This window comes from Vidua chalybeata, chromosome 5 (genome assembly GCF_026979565.1).
Source record: "Vidua chalybeata isolate OUT-0048 chromosome 5, bVidCha1 merged haplotype, whole genome shotgun sequence".
Taxonomy (NCBI): domain Eukaryota; kingdom Metazoa; phylum Chordata; class Aves; order Passeriformes; family Viduidae; genus Vidua; species Vidua chalybeata.
This window is the reverse complement of record NC_071534.1, coordinates 68,877,532-68,894,241: the sequence shown is the minus strand read 5'-3', so window position 1 is coordinate 68,894,241 and position 16,710 is coordinate 68,877,532. Positions and strand designations below refer to the sequence as shown.

The following is a 16,710-nucleotide window of genomic DNA, read 5'->3' as shown; positions in this document are numbered from 1 at the left end:
ACAGCTATGAAAGCCAAAGGAAACGTTTTGTAAGTTGAACAGGGGGTAGTTTGTGTGTGCTCCTGCAGAGGTTTCCTCTCACACCCTGATCCCTGCTGAGCTCGTGGTTGTGGCTTTATGACTTTTTCTCTTTTTAGCATCAGGAAATTGGGAAATCCCAGAACACGGGGTTCTTAGTACAGAAATGTAAAAACACAGCCTTATGTCTTGTGTCCAAACAAATGTCTGGTGTCCAAACAACATTACCCACCCCAAGCTTTCAGCCCCATAGTTGTGGGAATCAGGGGATAGGGCACAAATATCCTGCACCCACCAGGCCCTGTCTCCCATGCAGGACATCCCCCTGCCCTGCTTTGGCAGCCCCAGCAGTTGCAGCACATGCTTAAAGCCCAAGACACCCTCAGCTCCATGGAAAACAAGATCTTTCCCAGGAAGATGCCTAACCCTTTCCTTTCTTCTCTCCTGCTTCTTATTCCTCTTCTGGGAGGAGCATGGGTTTTTTTTTTCAAAGCACCTTTTAAGCATCTTGCCACTTCACAGCCCTTGAGTTGTTTTTCCTCTCCCAGTCTCTAAGGTGTTGATCTCTGGCCTCCATTTGAGAGCTTGCAGCAAGTCAACAGCTCAGGAATCCACGTGGTCCTGCCAAGACAAAGGTCTTCCACTCATCTTGGGTTTCTCCACCTTCTGCCGCAGGCACAAAGCTGGGTAGCACTTTTGGACTTCTCTGCTTTGAACTTGTAAAACTTGTATAGCAACTGTGAACCAGAACTCAAATGATACTCTGGCAAAACACACCGAGCTCCTCTTGGGAGGATGGAAAGTGAGAACTGGTGGGGTTTTGTGTTTTTCCACTATGACAAAGTCCTGGGTTTGTGCAGCTGAAGTGATGCAGTTACCACTGGGAGAGGATGTGAGCTGGAGCAATTCCCAGTGTCTTTTCCTTCTTTGTGGGAAGGGATGTTGCACTTGAACAGCAAAATTTAAAGACCTTTGCAGGGAAATAGTCCTGCGGCAATGAAGTGTAATCAAACTGGGGTTCAGAGATTTGCTTGAAGCACAAATTTCAGAGGAAGATCCATCTCCCTGCACCAGTTACAGCCCTGCCCATCATCCCTTATAACACAGCCCCATTGCACCCAAAGACACTGTCCCAGAAGTATCATATTCACCTGCAAGGACTCAGCTCTTCTGAGGAAGGCAGGAACTTAGGGATAATAAGGAAATTAAGTTTTGAAAATATCTTCAGCTATCACATACTAGTCATAGATTCTTCCCCTCTCTCCATTAGGATTTCTACCTCATCATTTAAAAGTGTTTTGCTTTGTTTTATTTCTGTCCAGCAGGCTGATTTATTCATGGGCAAAGCCTGATGGTTTTTATTTTCCTTGCAGTGTTGGGGAACATAAAAGCCTGGAAACTTGAGGCTGCTATCAGCTTTTATGCTAAAAAATAGTGATGTTGGCATCATAAAATCAATACGTCCTTTTTTTCCAGTTAAAACAGGGGGCGTTAACTGCATGGCCAGAATTTGCCTCAGCAAGCCTGGACTGTGTGAAATAGAATTGATTATCTGTCCCTCTTGATCAGAAGAAGGGTGCAGATGTTTCTCCAAATGTGACATTTCCTCTTCAGTGCCAGGTGGGTGTGTGGTAGCAGTTCAAAGCCACAGAAATCAATGGAGAAGGGAAAGTGAATTTCCTGCATGGAAAGAGCAAAATCAAATTTAGAAACCTGATGGAGCTGGCAGCAGCAGAGAAACTGGGAAGGTTTGTACCTGACAGCTGCAATAATTACTGCCTGCAGATCACTCCTGGGAAACACTGTCCAGTTCTTTCTCTCCAAAACCAAACAGCTGAAAATTGTGCAAAACAGGAAACTGGAATCTGCAAGGGACCAACAATACCTGGTCACAAAATTATTTGGGTTAGAAGGGGCCCTAAAGATCATCTTATTCCAACACCTTTCACTATCCCAGGTTGTTCCAAGCCCCATCCAACCTGACCTTGGACACTTCTAGGGATAGGGCAGCCACAGCTTCTCAGGGCACCCTGTGCCAGGGCCTCACCACCCTCCTAGAGAAGAATTTTTTTTCTAATCTCTAATCTAACTCTGCCCTCTGTCAGTTTAAAGCCATTCCTCCTTGTCCTAAGTCTTTGACCTGCATCTCTCTAATCCAATCTTGTCTCCACACCTTTATAGAGTACCTAATCTCTGTGATATGAAGATGTCAGCACTAATACCAGAGGTTAACAAAAGTAATCTCTCTAGGTCAGGCTACAAGGGGGAGATTGGCTGTAAACTTTCCAAAAGCTGATTGTTCCCAGCCCCTTCTGCATCTTAAGCCCTGATGACCTGGTTGTGCTGCCTGTTTTCCTAGCAGGACTGGCCCACGAGCCTCTCTGCAGCTTTTCCCCTGCTGAATTGGCAAGGCTGAAGCATCAGGCCAGTGATCAGCACATGGGGAGAGCTCGCTGTGAGAAAGGGAGCTGGGTACCAGTGTCTGGCTGCTGGAGTGTGGGAGGGTCAGCAAAGGCCTGGAAAACCTGGGCATGGGCTGAAAGCAGAGGTGTAATGGTCAGTGCCTGGTCACTAAAGGGCGACCTCGAAGATTGGCTTAGGTGTGACCACAGCAGCTCAGCCAGGAGCAGCTGAGCAGTGGGAAAAGGATTCTGATGCTGATTGGGAAAGCAGGACCTGTGTGACCCAGGGGAAGGGGAGGAGAGCCTGCCTGAGCACTCAGACATCTTATAAAAGGACAAAGCAGAGCTTTGCAAGCCGGATCAATCGTGTAAGCAAGTCCCCTGGTGTACCCAGCGCCAGCAATTCCCAGCACCCTCATCTTCCTTGGGTTTGTGCCATGCAAGTCACTCCAAACGTTATAAATATTTCAAAGGAGCCATTTGCATTCTTATTTGCTTGTAGAGTACAAGCCCTGCAGTGAAGGAGATCCCCGTGACTGCTTCTCAGGCTGGAAACACTGACATTCCTGGCTCACACTGCTCCCACCCATTACCTCACCACCTGGAAAGGGAGAGCAGTTCAACACTGATCTCCTGGCTGGGGATGTGCAGGGCAGCTCATTTCATCCCCGTGCCCCTTGATGCAAAGCCTGGTTGTGCACACAGATGGATTCAGTGCAAGGTGGGGAAGGCAAATTAAATCTCCATGCTGGATAAAGAGGTTTTTCTGGGCTAAAGGATGAAGTTGAAGGAAAAATTCTTCCCTGTGAGGGTGGTGAGGCCCTGGCACAGGGTGTCCAGAGAAGCTGTGGCTGCCCCTGGATCCCTGGAAGTGTCCAAGGCCAGGTTGGACAGGGCTTGGAGCAACCTGGGATAGTGGAAGGTGTCCCTGCCCATGGCAGAGATTTGGAACTAAATTGTCTTTGAAATCCTTTCCAACCCAATCTTTTCCGTGTTTCTATGAAATATGGTTTTTAAACCTGTGAAACAGGTAAAAGGATCTTTTGCAGGGTCAGCTCTAACTAAACAACCCCTCTAACATGCTAGTCATTAAACTATGCTTTTGTTTCCTTTGGAGACATCTTCCTACAGAACCCAGCTGGGAAAGCTGGTAGCAACCACTAAAGCTCCAAGTGCCTCTCCCACAGAAACCAGGGCTTGAGAAGATCTCAGGAAGTTTTCTGGACCATCCCTCAGCCCTGGGGCACAATCAGTGTAGGCTGAAACCCTTCCACCATGTTTGTTCAACATGTTCTGAAAACCTCAAGTGATGCTGAGCCACTGCCACCCTCTCTGGCTGTGCAGCCTGGCATTTGTGCTCTGCCAGGAGGAGAGATGCTCTGATTTCACTGTCCTAGACCAGAGTTTGTTTACTTTCATCCAAATCTTTTTTTGGTACCAGCTTGATTCTCAGTATTTTTTTTTAATTATTACTATTTTTTACTTTTAAGTTGTCCTTTCTAGATGCCAGACAGAAATGCTGTTGAGCTGTGAGTAAGGGGTGAAGATCCTCGTACACCAGAAATCCCCAGACTATGTTTGAAGTCTTCTCTGCTTATTAAAACTGCCTGGCACCACTGAGATGCCTGAGGTGCTTTCTGTGGGTGAAACCAAATAATATCTGATATGGGGAATGATACTCTGACTCCTGTGATGGCCTTGGTTGGAGCTTGGAAGCTGGTTTCTGGAATTTTCTGGAAAATGGAAAACAAGGATGGTCCCATCTGGGAACCTTTCTAGGTCAATGCACAGAATAACTGGAGCAAATCCCAGGGCAAGGAGCAGGTGACAGAAGCACCTTAATGGGGACCTGAGCCATCATCATCTGCTACAGGTCCTGGTCACAACTACAAAACTCTGGGATGCTCCTACTGGGGAGGTTTTGGAGCTGAAGTGGCTTTGTCCAGGAAAGATCAGTGTTGGAAAACAACAACAACAACAACAAAAAAACTCTGAGGAGTTAAGCCCTTTCCAAGATGTGCACGAACTGAGCAGGATGTTATGGACAACAAAGTTGGACATGAGCATCCAAACATGGATATTCATGGATAAGTCACTCATTTTGGATCTAACCCTGAATATATTGCATTAAGTTTCTTTTGCTAAGCCATGGAATCATCTCCATCCTTCTGGATGTGTGCTAATCCACATTTATCCTGGAAAATAAAACTGTAAAAATCTGGTTTTGTAGAGATTTGAAAGCTCATCACTCCAAGGAATTTCACTTGTTTGCCAGAGCAGAGGACTGGGTTAGAGCTGAGGTGGACCAGAAGAACTCCTGGGTCCTGCTGCCCTGGCCTTGGGCATGGCTGGGGCGTCCTTCCCTTCCACCTGGGTGCTGGGACACATGGAGTGAAGGAGGACTCCCCTTTGCCTTCTGGGCTGTCTGGCAACAGCACATGGATGTCCAATCCACTTGCCTTAAATTATCCCAGCCTGTGGCCCTTTAAGGTTATTAAACATCGTGGAAAATTCCATTTTTGGGATGATTTTTCCCCAAGGAAATGGTGGCCTGTCCTGCTGTGTTTTCCCGGGGCAGGGCATAAGCCAGCTGCTGTAACTGGTTCCAGTCACTGGAAGAAGCCCAGCAGCCCATGCCATCAAATCTTGAACAATTTTGTTCCTCACTTGGTGCTGGGGCTCAGGAACACCTCCACCTGCAGCAGCCAACACTCCCTGAGCAGGACAGAGGCAGCAAAGCCAGGTAGGACATTGATGTCCCTGTCCCTGCCGTTCCTATTGGAGTCACAGCTCTCATAACAGCCTGGGGGGGTGTTTATTTTTAAGTACTCCTCACCCACTGGCCTAAACAGGTTTCTCCAGTGGGTGTTAAGCCAAACCTGGCTGACTTTGCCCTGGAGAGGATGAAGAACACTCACCTGGAGCATCCAGGTGGTCTGGATGGGGCTGGAGCCTGCAGGAGATGGATGGGGAGGCTTTAAAGCACCCCAGGGATGGTTTGAGGAAAGTCTTGTTGACTCCAGGAGGGAAAAACAGTTTTGCAGGGAGCAGAGACACAGCATGGAGCTCGTGGTGTCGCTGCCAAGCACCAAGATGAAAGGATGGGGTCCTATCCTGCACAGTTCAAAGAGTTTCTCTTGAACTCCCTCCAAGCCAATGCCTCTTCCTACCTCCAGGGAGGGCATAAAGGAACCACAGTAAAAATAAACAGCCCTCCCAGGTTAAAATGTTCCACCTTCACCTCCTGCTGCAACCTGAGCTCCAGAGGTGAGGACACACAGACCTGATGCTGTTCCAAAGCTCATGGCTCACCCCAGCCCAGTGATGCCAGCAAGGGGTGTTTGCTCATCCTCAGGATCCAGCACAGCAGGATCTGAACTTCCAGTGGCCTGTGCAAGGGCAGGAGATGCTGAACAGGGGGATCTGAATTTCTGACCCCTTTGTTTCTGAAGAACCTGGGTTTTCCCAGTTTGTCCCACGGCCACCACAGAAAAAATGGGATTGGTGCTCTGATGAACTCAGAAATTTGAATAAATGATGCAGGAGGCCAAAATTCCATTATCACACCCACATCCATTGCACCCAGTCCTGTACTGGTCCTACCAAGAAAAAAAACACCACAAATCAACTCAAAAACTTCCCAGTACCTTCCACCCCTTTCTAAGGCAATCATCTCCCTGTCCCGTTCCCGTCACCTCCCTCCCATCCCTGCTGTCTCTGGGAAGCAAAGGGTTAAAAGCTCTGAAACTGTAAGAACTTCCTCCTTTCTGCAGTGCCACCCTCGGAATGACGCTGGTTTCTGCCGGGCTTTGCCCAAATATGTCCGTTTCCTTCTGAAAGACGGAGGAGGAGGAAGGAAAGAAGCAGAGATCCAGAAGAAATATACATATATATTTGTGTATCTATCTAAGAGAAGGCGTCCGCGCCCGGGGAACCCAGGCGTCCGAGCGCAGCCCTGCCTCCTCCCGCTCCATGCCGTTCCGCAAAGGTAGGGCTGGATGGGTGGGCAGCATCCCGGGATGCTCGCCCAGGGACTACCTGGGCATCCAGGGGTGGGGCCGTGCCGCCGGCGGTGCCTCCTGCAGGGCTGGGAGCACCGCGCTGTGCCCGGCTCTGCATCCAGGAGGAAGGGGGCCACCCCTGAGGTTGCGTGTGGCGTGGGGAGGGTGTGTTCTGTGCAGCCTGAAAAGGGCGGCTGTCCCCTCTCCGCCTTCCCCGTGGGGTTTTCCGTCTGTCCCGGGCGAGGGGAACGAGCTGCTCTGGCTGGCGCAGGGGCTGAGGACAGAGGGCAGCAGGATGTTTCTGGCCAGGGGCGATGCAGTCTGAGAACTGGCAACCTGCGCGCATTTGTGTCCTTGGGAGGTCTCGGCTGAGGGGCCGCGAGGAGAGGCTGGGCAGGTAAACGGCCCTCACCTGGGCAAGCCCCCTTCATGCCTCAGATCTGCACCCCAAACCATCTCTCTTCCACAGAAATCCTCACTCGCCACCCCCTGGCTTGGCAGTGTGGGCAAGAAGCATCCAATATGGGACCTAAAGCTGCTGTGGATGAGTTTTCCATCCTCTCCGGGCTGCCGTGAAGCAGAGACTCTTAAATGCCGCCTCCTCCTCTTCCCAGAGGGAAGCGGTGGGACACAGAGCGGGATGCTTGTGGTGGTCCCTTTTCCCAGCAGCTCTCTTGGGTGGAGAAATGGAAGGGGAAGAGTCTTCTCCGGGAGACAGAACAAGCCAGGGGAGGCAGGGTTAAGTCGGGATGCTCAAGGACACGGGCGGAAGGCGCTGCCCAGCATCGCACACAGGTGCTCTGGCCGGCGGTGTGCTGGGGCAGGGACAGAGGTGTCACACGCTGGCGCTGGCACATCGAAAGGCAGCAGGGAGGGAATGAAACTGGCGGGGAGAGGGCTGGATTTGTTTTTCTGCCCTCTGCCTGCTCTGGGGAGGATGTTCCGGGGGTGAGGCAGTGCCGGCAGTGATGCTCGCAGAGCCGCATCTCTTGCGCCGAGGTTTCTGCTCCCTTTTAAGGCTCAGCGCAGCGTGATGCGGTTCACACCCTCGCATCTTGACAGCGCAGCAGACTGCAGGGCTCGGTTTAATTTTAGGTGATAAACGGATTAATTTGGAGCAGAGGGAGAAATGCTGGGGGTGGGCGGTGGGAGGAAAGCGCTGAGCTAAGGTGTGAGGCTTTAAAAGAGCTGAGCTGGGCAGCAGGGAGAGACGGGGGGAACTTCCCGTGTTGGAGGGCAGCTCCCGTGGCCCAGCTGCAGCCTCAGCAGGGGTAGAAATGACGGGCAGGGCTCCAGCGCTTGGGGACACACGGCGGATTTGCAGCAATTGATGCTTTTCCACGCGGTCTTGCCCGGCACACCTGAATTGGGTTTGTTGGGACGCCGTGCTGCGCTTGTCATCTCTGCCACACTCGTGGGGCACAGCTGACCTGCAAATCCTCGGCAGCTCTGTCCCGCAGCCCTTGTGTCACCGTCGCAGCCGTAGCTCGTCTGCCTCCCAACTTCCTCTAGAGGTCAATCTTGAAATGTCAGAACAGCTTTCAGCAGCTCCGTGCATCAGCCTGCAGCTCCAGGGAGTCCAAGGTGGCAGAGAGGCCGGGGTGGATGGGTTTTATCCATTGCTTGTGTATTTTAGGAATAATTTTGTCACCACATAGTTGTCAAGCACTGGAAAAGTGGTGCCTGGAGGAGTGGTGGACTCTCCGTCCCTGGAGGGATTTAAGACACGCAGATGTGGCACTTGGGGATGTGGTTTAGTGGTGGCTTAGCAGTGCTGTGACCTGGCTGCAGCCTTTAACCTCAGTTCAGAGCATCCCGTTGGGCTGGTGGGACCCCACATCACCAGCCCTGCCTGGAGCACTGCTCAGTGGCTGCTGCTGGGCTGCCTGGGCTTCCCAGGGACACATCCATAAGCCACAAAGGCAGGAGGGTTGTGAAGAGCACGGCCTCGTGGCTGCCCTTCAAAAGCTGCCCACAGCAAGCTGTGCACATCCTGAGTTTGCAGGAGAGGTGGGTGTGAAGGTGTTTTCCTTCTAGTTCAACATGGTCCATAAAAATCCTTACTCAAGGTGGTGGCTTCATCTGGGTTGGGATCTGGCTGTGTTCCTGACCCTCCCAGAGGAATATGGGGACTCCTGGCAGCTCAGCAAGGAGGCTGAGCCTTTATTCTGGGAGCCTTTTGGGAGCAGCATCTCACCTGAGGGCTTGCTCACAGCCACCCTGATCCAGGGTGCAAAGAGGAGGCTCTGCCCAAGGGCTGCTGCTCTGTAGACCCTCGGTAGCTTGAGGCACAAGGACACTTTGGGATGAGCATTTTGGAGGCTCTCAGCTGTCTTTGCACACCCCTGTGTGTGGAAATGCAAACTCCACCCCTGTCTTGGCTGGTTTCTCACCACTTGCAGCTTTGACATCCCTTTCCTGTGTCTCCCCGAGAAGTCTGTGTGAAATCCTGGTTGCCTTGGCTCTGTTCTGCCTCCTTTCTCCTCGGGCATTGTAGCCAGTGGCATTGCCACAGGATCTGCACTCCATGGCTGTGTAACAGCTGCCATTTACCTGACCTCAAGGCATTTGGCAGTTTCAGATAGTAAAGAAAGGTATTTCTAGCAGGGATGCTCAAAGACAGCCAGGAGGAATGAGCTTAGGACAGAAATTAATTTCCTCCAGCATTACTGCATCAGCTGGGAGCACTGGAGAGAAAGCCCTGATCCCCAGGCAGTGCCACTACCCTGGCAAAGGCCTGTCTGTGGCTGCAGCTCTGCTATCAGGAGGTGTTGGGAGCTTTCACCCAAAGTGCCCTCCCTGAAAAATATGATTTAATTACTGCAGCTGACGCAAGGAAGCCTGGGAGTGTGCAGGTGATAAGCTAGCAGGGCAATGCCAGCGAGCAGGACATTTGTCATCTGTCAAAGGACAAATGAAATCCCAGTGCTGCTGGCTGGGAAGGAGCTGGAGATAAGACTGAAAGCCAGTGAGCAGAGAATGAACACATAATGATAGAAGCATGGAACAGTCTGGGCTGGAAAGGATGTAAAAGATCACCTAGTTCCAAACCCTCTGACAAGGCAAGAACAACTTGTACTCAATGAGGTTACTTAAAGTCCACTCCAGCTTCACCTTGAACACTTCCAGGGATGGGGTATCCACCACCTATCTGGGCAACCTGTGCCAGGGTCTCACCACCCTCATAATAAAAAATTTCTTCCTTACACCTAATATAAATCAACCCTCCTTCACTTTGCAACCATCACCCCTTGTCCTATTGGAACAGATCCTGCTATAAACCTGTCCCCATCTTTCCTATAGGTTCCCTTTAGGCTCTGGAAGGGGCTCTAAGATCTGCCCAGAGCCTTCTCTTCTCGAGGCTGAACACCTCAGCTCTCTCAGCCTGTCTCTGTCACAAAGGTTCTCCAGCCCTTGGAGCATCTTCATGGCCTCTTCTGGACTTGCTCCAACAGCTCCACAACCTTCTTATATCGGAGACCCCGAGCTGGACACGGTGCTCCAGGTGGGGTCTCATGAGAGTGGAGTGGAGGGGCAGGATCCCTCCCACTGCTCTGTACATTCTGTTAGCACAAGCTACAACATCCCCTGGGCTCATTTCTGCTTGCTGAGATCAAGGAGCCTCTTGTGAGCAGGGGCAGAGGTGCCTTTTGCCTGCAGCACGAAGTACTGTGCCACATCCTGGCGCTGTTATTTCTGCTGTCTGTCCCCTGTGCTGCCGAGCACTTCCTTGCTGTCCCTGCTCTTGCAGTGACTCAGATTACAACACCCCCTGATGGGAAACTCTGCCTTTGCAGAATGGTTTCAGCTAAAGGTGGAGAACTGCCTTCCTTCAGCTTTTTCTAGGTATTGGAAGGGATAATCTCATCCCTTTGGGAGGCTTTCTGGATTGCTGGCAATGCCCTGCAAACCCACATGCTGCTGCCTTTGCTGCTCATGTCACTCATCACTCCTCGATGTCGTGTCTTCCTGGCAGCCCTGGAAAAGGTTTTATCCAGCATTTCCTGTCAGAGGTGCTGGACAGGATTTTAAAGCACTGATGGATGCAGAGAAGCCATGTGAGGAGTCAGGAGCTGCTTGAGGGGGGTCCTGCCAGCTGCAGCTCCCGATGGGGACCATCCTGGTGACAGTGACACCGTGGGTGTCTGCTTGAGGGTATCTGCTCAAAGAGCAGGGAGGAAACATGTGGCAGAACTGGCCCTGGCTCTCCTGACTCACTGGCTTGTGCCTGAGTCAAACCATCACCTTGTTTTCACTGAACACCTTTCGTGGAAGGCTGGAAATCCCCTCCCATCCTGCTTTGTCCCCTGGCCTGTGTTTCTCACTGTGGTATTTTCATTCTGGCTCTTGGTTTTGTTTCATCCCCTTTCACCTCACCAGCCTCTTGAGCCAAAGCTCCCAAAGGAGCAGGTGTCTGTCCCCCATCTCACCCCTCCCAGCACCTCCCTGCACTTCCAAGAAAGCCCTGGGTGAGCACGACCTTTCCGCTGCCTCTTGGCCTTTGCACTTTCTTTAGCATTTATGGCCACTCATGGGGAGTTTTTAATAGATTTCAGGGTCACCATGCTCGGTTTTGTTCCCATTATTGCTCACTGGGTCATGCACAACCAAGCAGCAGAGTCCACCATGTCTCCAGGTGCTGGTGCAGGGGAGCAATCCCAGGCTATACTGGCCAGGTGGGACAACCTTGGCTGCCACCAGCTGCAGGTGGAACCACCACTCCACTAGAAACTCTTGTAGGAGGCTTCGAAAGGTGCAGTGGGATTTTTGGGACCCACTCTGCGTTCTGATCAGTCCACAGAAACCAGCTGGTGGGGACAGATATGGGTTGTTAGCACCTCTCAGAATTCCTGAGTCTGGGAATTAAACCACGTAACAATACTGAAGGTATATCCTCCTGTCCTAACCTGGGAGCAGGCAGACACACCTATAACATCCCTGCCAGGGCCAGCACCCCTCCAAGCAACTCAGGATGCTGGAAAACCCCTCCTTTTGCTGTCCTGCCTCCTTCCTGGCAGGGATGGGGAAGGAGTCTCCATTGCTGTATTTCCAGCCACCAGCTGAAACCAAGCTCCATGGCTATGTCACACAGGAGAGCAGCTCAGATTGGGCTTGAGCTTCACCCCAGTGCTCAGAGCCCACCACCAACACCCCCCAGGCCTCTTTTCACCCACTATCCCTGTGTCACTGGAAGCCTGTGCCCTGCTGAACCTTTCCTTAACACACCCTCTTTGATGGAGAAATTGATCTCAGCACAAAACAGCTCCAAAGGCTTTAAATCAGATGACCACAGGTTTTTGTTTTTTTTTTTTTTTTTTTTTTTCATGGAGGGACGTGGGAGGATTTCAAAACCAGCAGGCAGCAAGGTGTGTGATCCCTGTTTTCCTGGTGTGTGCGTGCAGGCACACACATCTCAGCAAGGCACCTGATTCTTTTCCCCATCAGAACTACATTTTAAGGTTAGGGGAAAAAAAAAAAAAAAAAAAAAGGATGAGGCACAATCCCCAGTTGGGACTCAAGATCAAATCCACACAAGCAGATTTAGGTTTCCTTTGTGTTTTCCCCTGAAGAATTCCTTGTCCTGGCAAGGAATATTAGGATTCCACTAATTAGGATTCCACTGGGGGAGCATATCTTATATAAACCTTAAATATTCCTGGCTATAAAAACAGCTATTATCTTCTCCATAGCATCCTTTTCCAGGCTGAAAGCTACTCCCCAGTTTTCTCCTTCCTGGAGAACAAAATCACTCTTTTTGTCCTTTCCTGTATACTCAATTTTGAAAACATCTCCTTGGTATTGCCGACCCATCCCAGATTAAACCTCTTCCCAAAAGCACAGGGCCTGCAGTGAGATGTGCTCTTCCTTGGTGCTGAGGAAGCAGCACCACGCAGTCCAGAAAACCCAGCCTCCTGCATTTTGTATGCCACTCTCTAGCTAAAACATCATGGAATTGGGCTTTCCTTTTGGTTTCCCCGCATTATTATTATTAGTGTTATTGCTAATAATAATAATAATAACAACAACTAATATTTTCTTCTGGGAAAGGAGCAGGGCGTTAAAACCCCACCTGCAGAGATGTTGATTTGGGTTGGAAATCAAGGAAAGCTCTGCTCAGCCCTGAAAAAGATTGTCTGAGGACAGAGGGGGCAAGCTGAGACAGACCAACGTCTCCTCGTGAAGTGGTTTGGGGAGAAACGATGCTGCTGGGGAAGGAGGTGGAGAAAAGGAGGTATTGCCGTGTCCTTGTGCAATCCCAGCCCCACTTTGGGCTTTCTTCGGGCAGGGCTGGTGTGAAACAGCTGCGTCCCTTCAACCAGCCCGATTTATTTATTCCCCTCCCCTCCAGCCGCCGCCGGAGCTTGTTTATCCGACAGGACGCGAGCAGAACCTTTCCCAGGGCAGCGGGGTGAACTTGTTTACCAGTTTTATTTCTCATTCCACTGCCCTGCTGGCAATGAGGGACGGCGGGGACGCCGGGGCACGGGCCAGTCCCGGGCAGCCCCAGTGGCCATGCACGCTCCGTTCGCGTGGCCAGGGAGGGAGCGCTGCGGGCTCCGCGCTCCGGCAGCCGCCGCTCCTCCGGGGACACGCGAACGGAGCGTGCGAGAGCCCTGCTGCTGCTCTGCCCTTTCCAGGAAGGCCGGAGAGCAGCTGGGGCTGGTAAACAACAGGGGTAATCTGTCAGTATCACGGGTGGTTTTGCCCCGGAGGTGCTGGTGCATTAGGGTTTTAACTTTTGCGTTTTTTTCGGATCTTGTGCTGCGTCAGTGCGTAACTCTAAACTCCGTGTAAAGTGTTAGCTAACTTCACAAACTTCACAAAATGTCTTCACGTTTTGGTCAGACTAAACAATCCCTCTGGACCTGAGTTTCAAGGACACCCTACAGCCTCAGATCCCGAAAAGTCTGAACAAAAGTGAATTGGGGGGAAGCAAACTGGGGGTATGTGATTTCATTGCCTCCAATTACCTGTAATTGGAGAATTAACCCCTGATATGTAAATGGACCAAACTTATATATGTCTGAAAAACTCATGACTGTCCTTAATTTTTGGGTGTAGCCCCTTGGGGAGGCTTTGTCTGCCTCTAATGTAGGCCCTTCAGTAAATATATCTGCTTTTATTATTTTAACTTTGTGTGGCCTCTGTTCCTAGGTAAGCCCAAAACCACATCAGTACTGGGAGAAAAATTGGGTGTTTTGTCTCCTGCTCCCAAATCCATGGGCCCCAAGGAGGGATGTGGCTTCCCAGGATGAGCCAGGGTGTTTCAGCTGCCTTTACTGGGGGATAAGCAGGGTTGCATTGGGTCCTGCTCGTGGGCTTGAAGGTGAGGACTGAGCAACTGCTGAGTTCTGTGCCTGGGAGACCGAATTTTTCCACCCCTAAAAATGCAAGTGGGCACTGCCAGGTCACCTGGCACAAGTGCAAAATAAAGGCTCCTCAGTCACCAATATGAATTTATTTGGAGGAAACTCATGCCTTCACGCCAGGTATGACCCAGGTAAGCACCCCACCTTAATGCCAATAGGAGATTCTAATATGGAGCAGAAATTTGAGAATTTGACCTGTTTTTTATTTTTCCTTCTCACTGACTTTCTTAGAAAGCCTCCTTATTGGCAAGGGATTTCTTGCAGGAGCAGTAGGACATAGCTGAGGCTGTGATTTGGACTTGGGCATCCCGATAAAGCCCTTCCACAAAAGGAATGTGGGATGGCTTTATGCCAACACCAGGTGCTCCAGGAGTGGATCCATGCTCACAAAACAACATTCCCATGCAGAGCAAAATAAAGAAAAATAAATTAATAGAATAAACAGTATATAGAATAATAATAAAGAAAAATAAATGTTAGGGTTTGGGGATTTTTCCAGCCTGGGTCCATTTCCCAGCTGGAGGGCTGGATCTCATTCATGGCTGAGGACAAGGCTTTGAGGTGGGAAGAAGGACTCAGATGTAGCTTCACCACCAAAATCTCCGTGTTGCTGAACCAAGCTGAGCAGGATGAGTTGAGACAGAAGAGGCACCTGCTAGCAGTGATGTTTGTGTTTATTTTTTTTCTCCAAGGTGGCTTTGCCAAAGGCAGGGAATGGATTTCCACCTCCTGCCAGCTGTGAAGATCATGTGCATGGAGGAACACAGTCAGCAAAGCCTTTGTTTCCCTTAAACATTAAATCACCTCTGGTTGCTGCAGTGTTTCTCCTTTCCTTTTTTTTTTTTTTTTTCTTCTCTTATTAATTTTTGGGTGCAGCTGAGCTGCTGAGAAACTGATCACGTCCAAAACATTTACACCATAAATAAAAGAACAATGCAATAAACCATTAAATCATGTAGGGCTGTTGCAACAGCAGCAATTAGGTGGAAGGCACGAGGGTGGGAAGCGTTCTTTTTATGGATGTGACTTTCCTAGCCCAAATTCTGGACGACCTGAGGTTACCTTTTCCAGCCTGGCTTGCCATGTGCTGTCACAGGGTGCTGGCAGCCACGGGGTTGGGTGGCCTGGCAGGTAACGGCCCGGCTGCAGGCAAGATGGGACAAGGCAGCGTGGGATGGGGCTGGTGTGTGCCAGTGCTGGGCTTTAGTCACCCCTGTCGTCGATGACTGGCTCTGCCTGAATGCAAGAGGACCAGATTTTTGAGTGGCATCTGAAGGCACTGGCGGCTGCCAGGGGCTGGGGTGGCTGCGTGTGCTCCTGCACGTGTGCAAGGGAGCTGTGCTTGCTCAGGCTCTGGGCTGAGATGGGTTTGAGATGGGTTTTCAGGGGTATTCAGCTGGTCAGGTCTGGAATAAGCACCAGTGTTTAGGGCAGGACAGGGAAAGGGCACAGCACATCCATGCTCCAAGCATATCCTGCAGATACTACAAGCTCCTGTGGCACTCTGGCTACGCCACCTTCATCCCAAACCCATCCTGGTGGGATCCCCCTTAGCCACAGCTGCAGAAAGGCCTTGCTTTTGCATAGCTGGCAGGTTTGGGAATTGCTCTGGGCTCTGCTCCATGGGTACAAACTGTATCTCCCACTGGCCCAGTGACCATCCACAGAACCCCTGAGGCATTTCACCCAGCAGTGGGTGAAAGGTGCCCATCAATCAGGCGCCTGGGGCTGTCCCAGCTTGGGTAATAACAACATGAACTGAAGGAAGGTCATGCCTTGAGCCTGAGCCTGGCTCTCCTTTATAGGGAAGCTGGCAGGAGAGCCTGCCCAGGAGTCGGGTGTCCCTCAGATCTCTTGTTGACTGTCTAGCAGTTGTTTTCCTTCAGGCTGAGCTCTGGGTAAACAGCTGGGCTGGGAAATGTGAAACCCTGGCTGTGGCCGTGCTGTCACCGCAGGCGTCAGCCCAGGACGTGCGGGGAGCACGAACCCACCAGAGCTGTGCCAGGAGGGCACAGGGGGATGGACACGTCAGGTGAGCCCCTGTCCTGGGGTCGTTTGTTTGTTTTGAGAGGTGTCCTATTCGTGGCACAGAGTTTGTGTCGCAACAGGTTGCCCAGAGCAGCTGTGGCTGCCCCATCCCTGGAAGTGTCCAAGGCCAGGTTGGACAGGGCTTGGAGAACCTGGGATAGTGGAAGAGTGGAAGAGGTCCCTGCCCATGGCAGGGGATGAAACTGGATAATCTTTTATGTCCCTTCCAACCCAAACCATTCTGTGATTCCCTAATGGGTGGTGTTGATGGAAATGCTGAAGCAAACACAATAAAAGTGTTTTTCCCCTATCTCCATCGTTATTCAGTGAGGATGAGTCATGATCAATGGCCAAGATGTGCTTCCACCTGTGCCATGCCCTCCTGGCTCTGCCTCTCTGCTCAAGTAACAGCAGCTGTTTGGGAGAAAAATGAGGCCCTCCCAAGTGCTTTGAAGCACAGCATCTTTCCTTATGACCCCTGCCAGGCACCCAGATGCTGCTTTGCTACTCCCTGTTAAACTCCAGGGCAGAAATCTAAAAAATCTAAACACTGAGCTGAGTTTTCTCTTTTTTTTTTTTTTTTTTTTCCCAAGAAGCTGTTCACAGCTTGTCATTGCGGGTTGGAAAATATAAGTGTATTTGAGAAAATATGTTGGCAGCAAGCTCCCCATATTGTTTCAGCTTGCCCCAAAATTCCAGAGAAATTTTTCATTAATATTTTTCATGTCTGATTGGAAAATATCAGGGAAAGAAGAAATAAATTCTGTAGATGTTTTTTAACAATTTTAGATCCCAGCCAGGTCTCCATGGCATAGAAAAAAGTACATGAAATATACAAATGAAAATCATCTGCTAGGACTTAAATGCACTAAAATCATTGCTCTGTAAGTG

The 16,710-nt window shown here is 50.6% G+C and overlaps 1 protein-coding gene across 1 annotated transcript in view; it reads left to right on the top strand.

Annotated features, from left to right (window-relative positions):
• The first annotated feature begins 6,327 nt into the window (after positions 1-6,327).
• Positions 6,328-16,710, top strand: part of PFKFB3 (6-phosphofructo-2-kinase/fructose-2,6-biphosphatase 3) — a 39,523-nt gene continuing 29,140 nt past the window's right edge. The window contains exon 1 of the mRNA XM_053943372.1: positions 6,328-6,408. Within this exon, the coding sequence (XP_053799347.1) occupies positions 6,393-6,408 (16 nt within the window). The 5' untranslated portion in view covers positions 6,328-6,392. The remainder of the gene's footprint in view (positions 6,409-16,710) is intronic.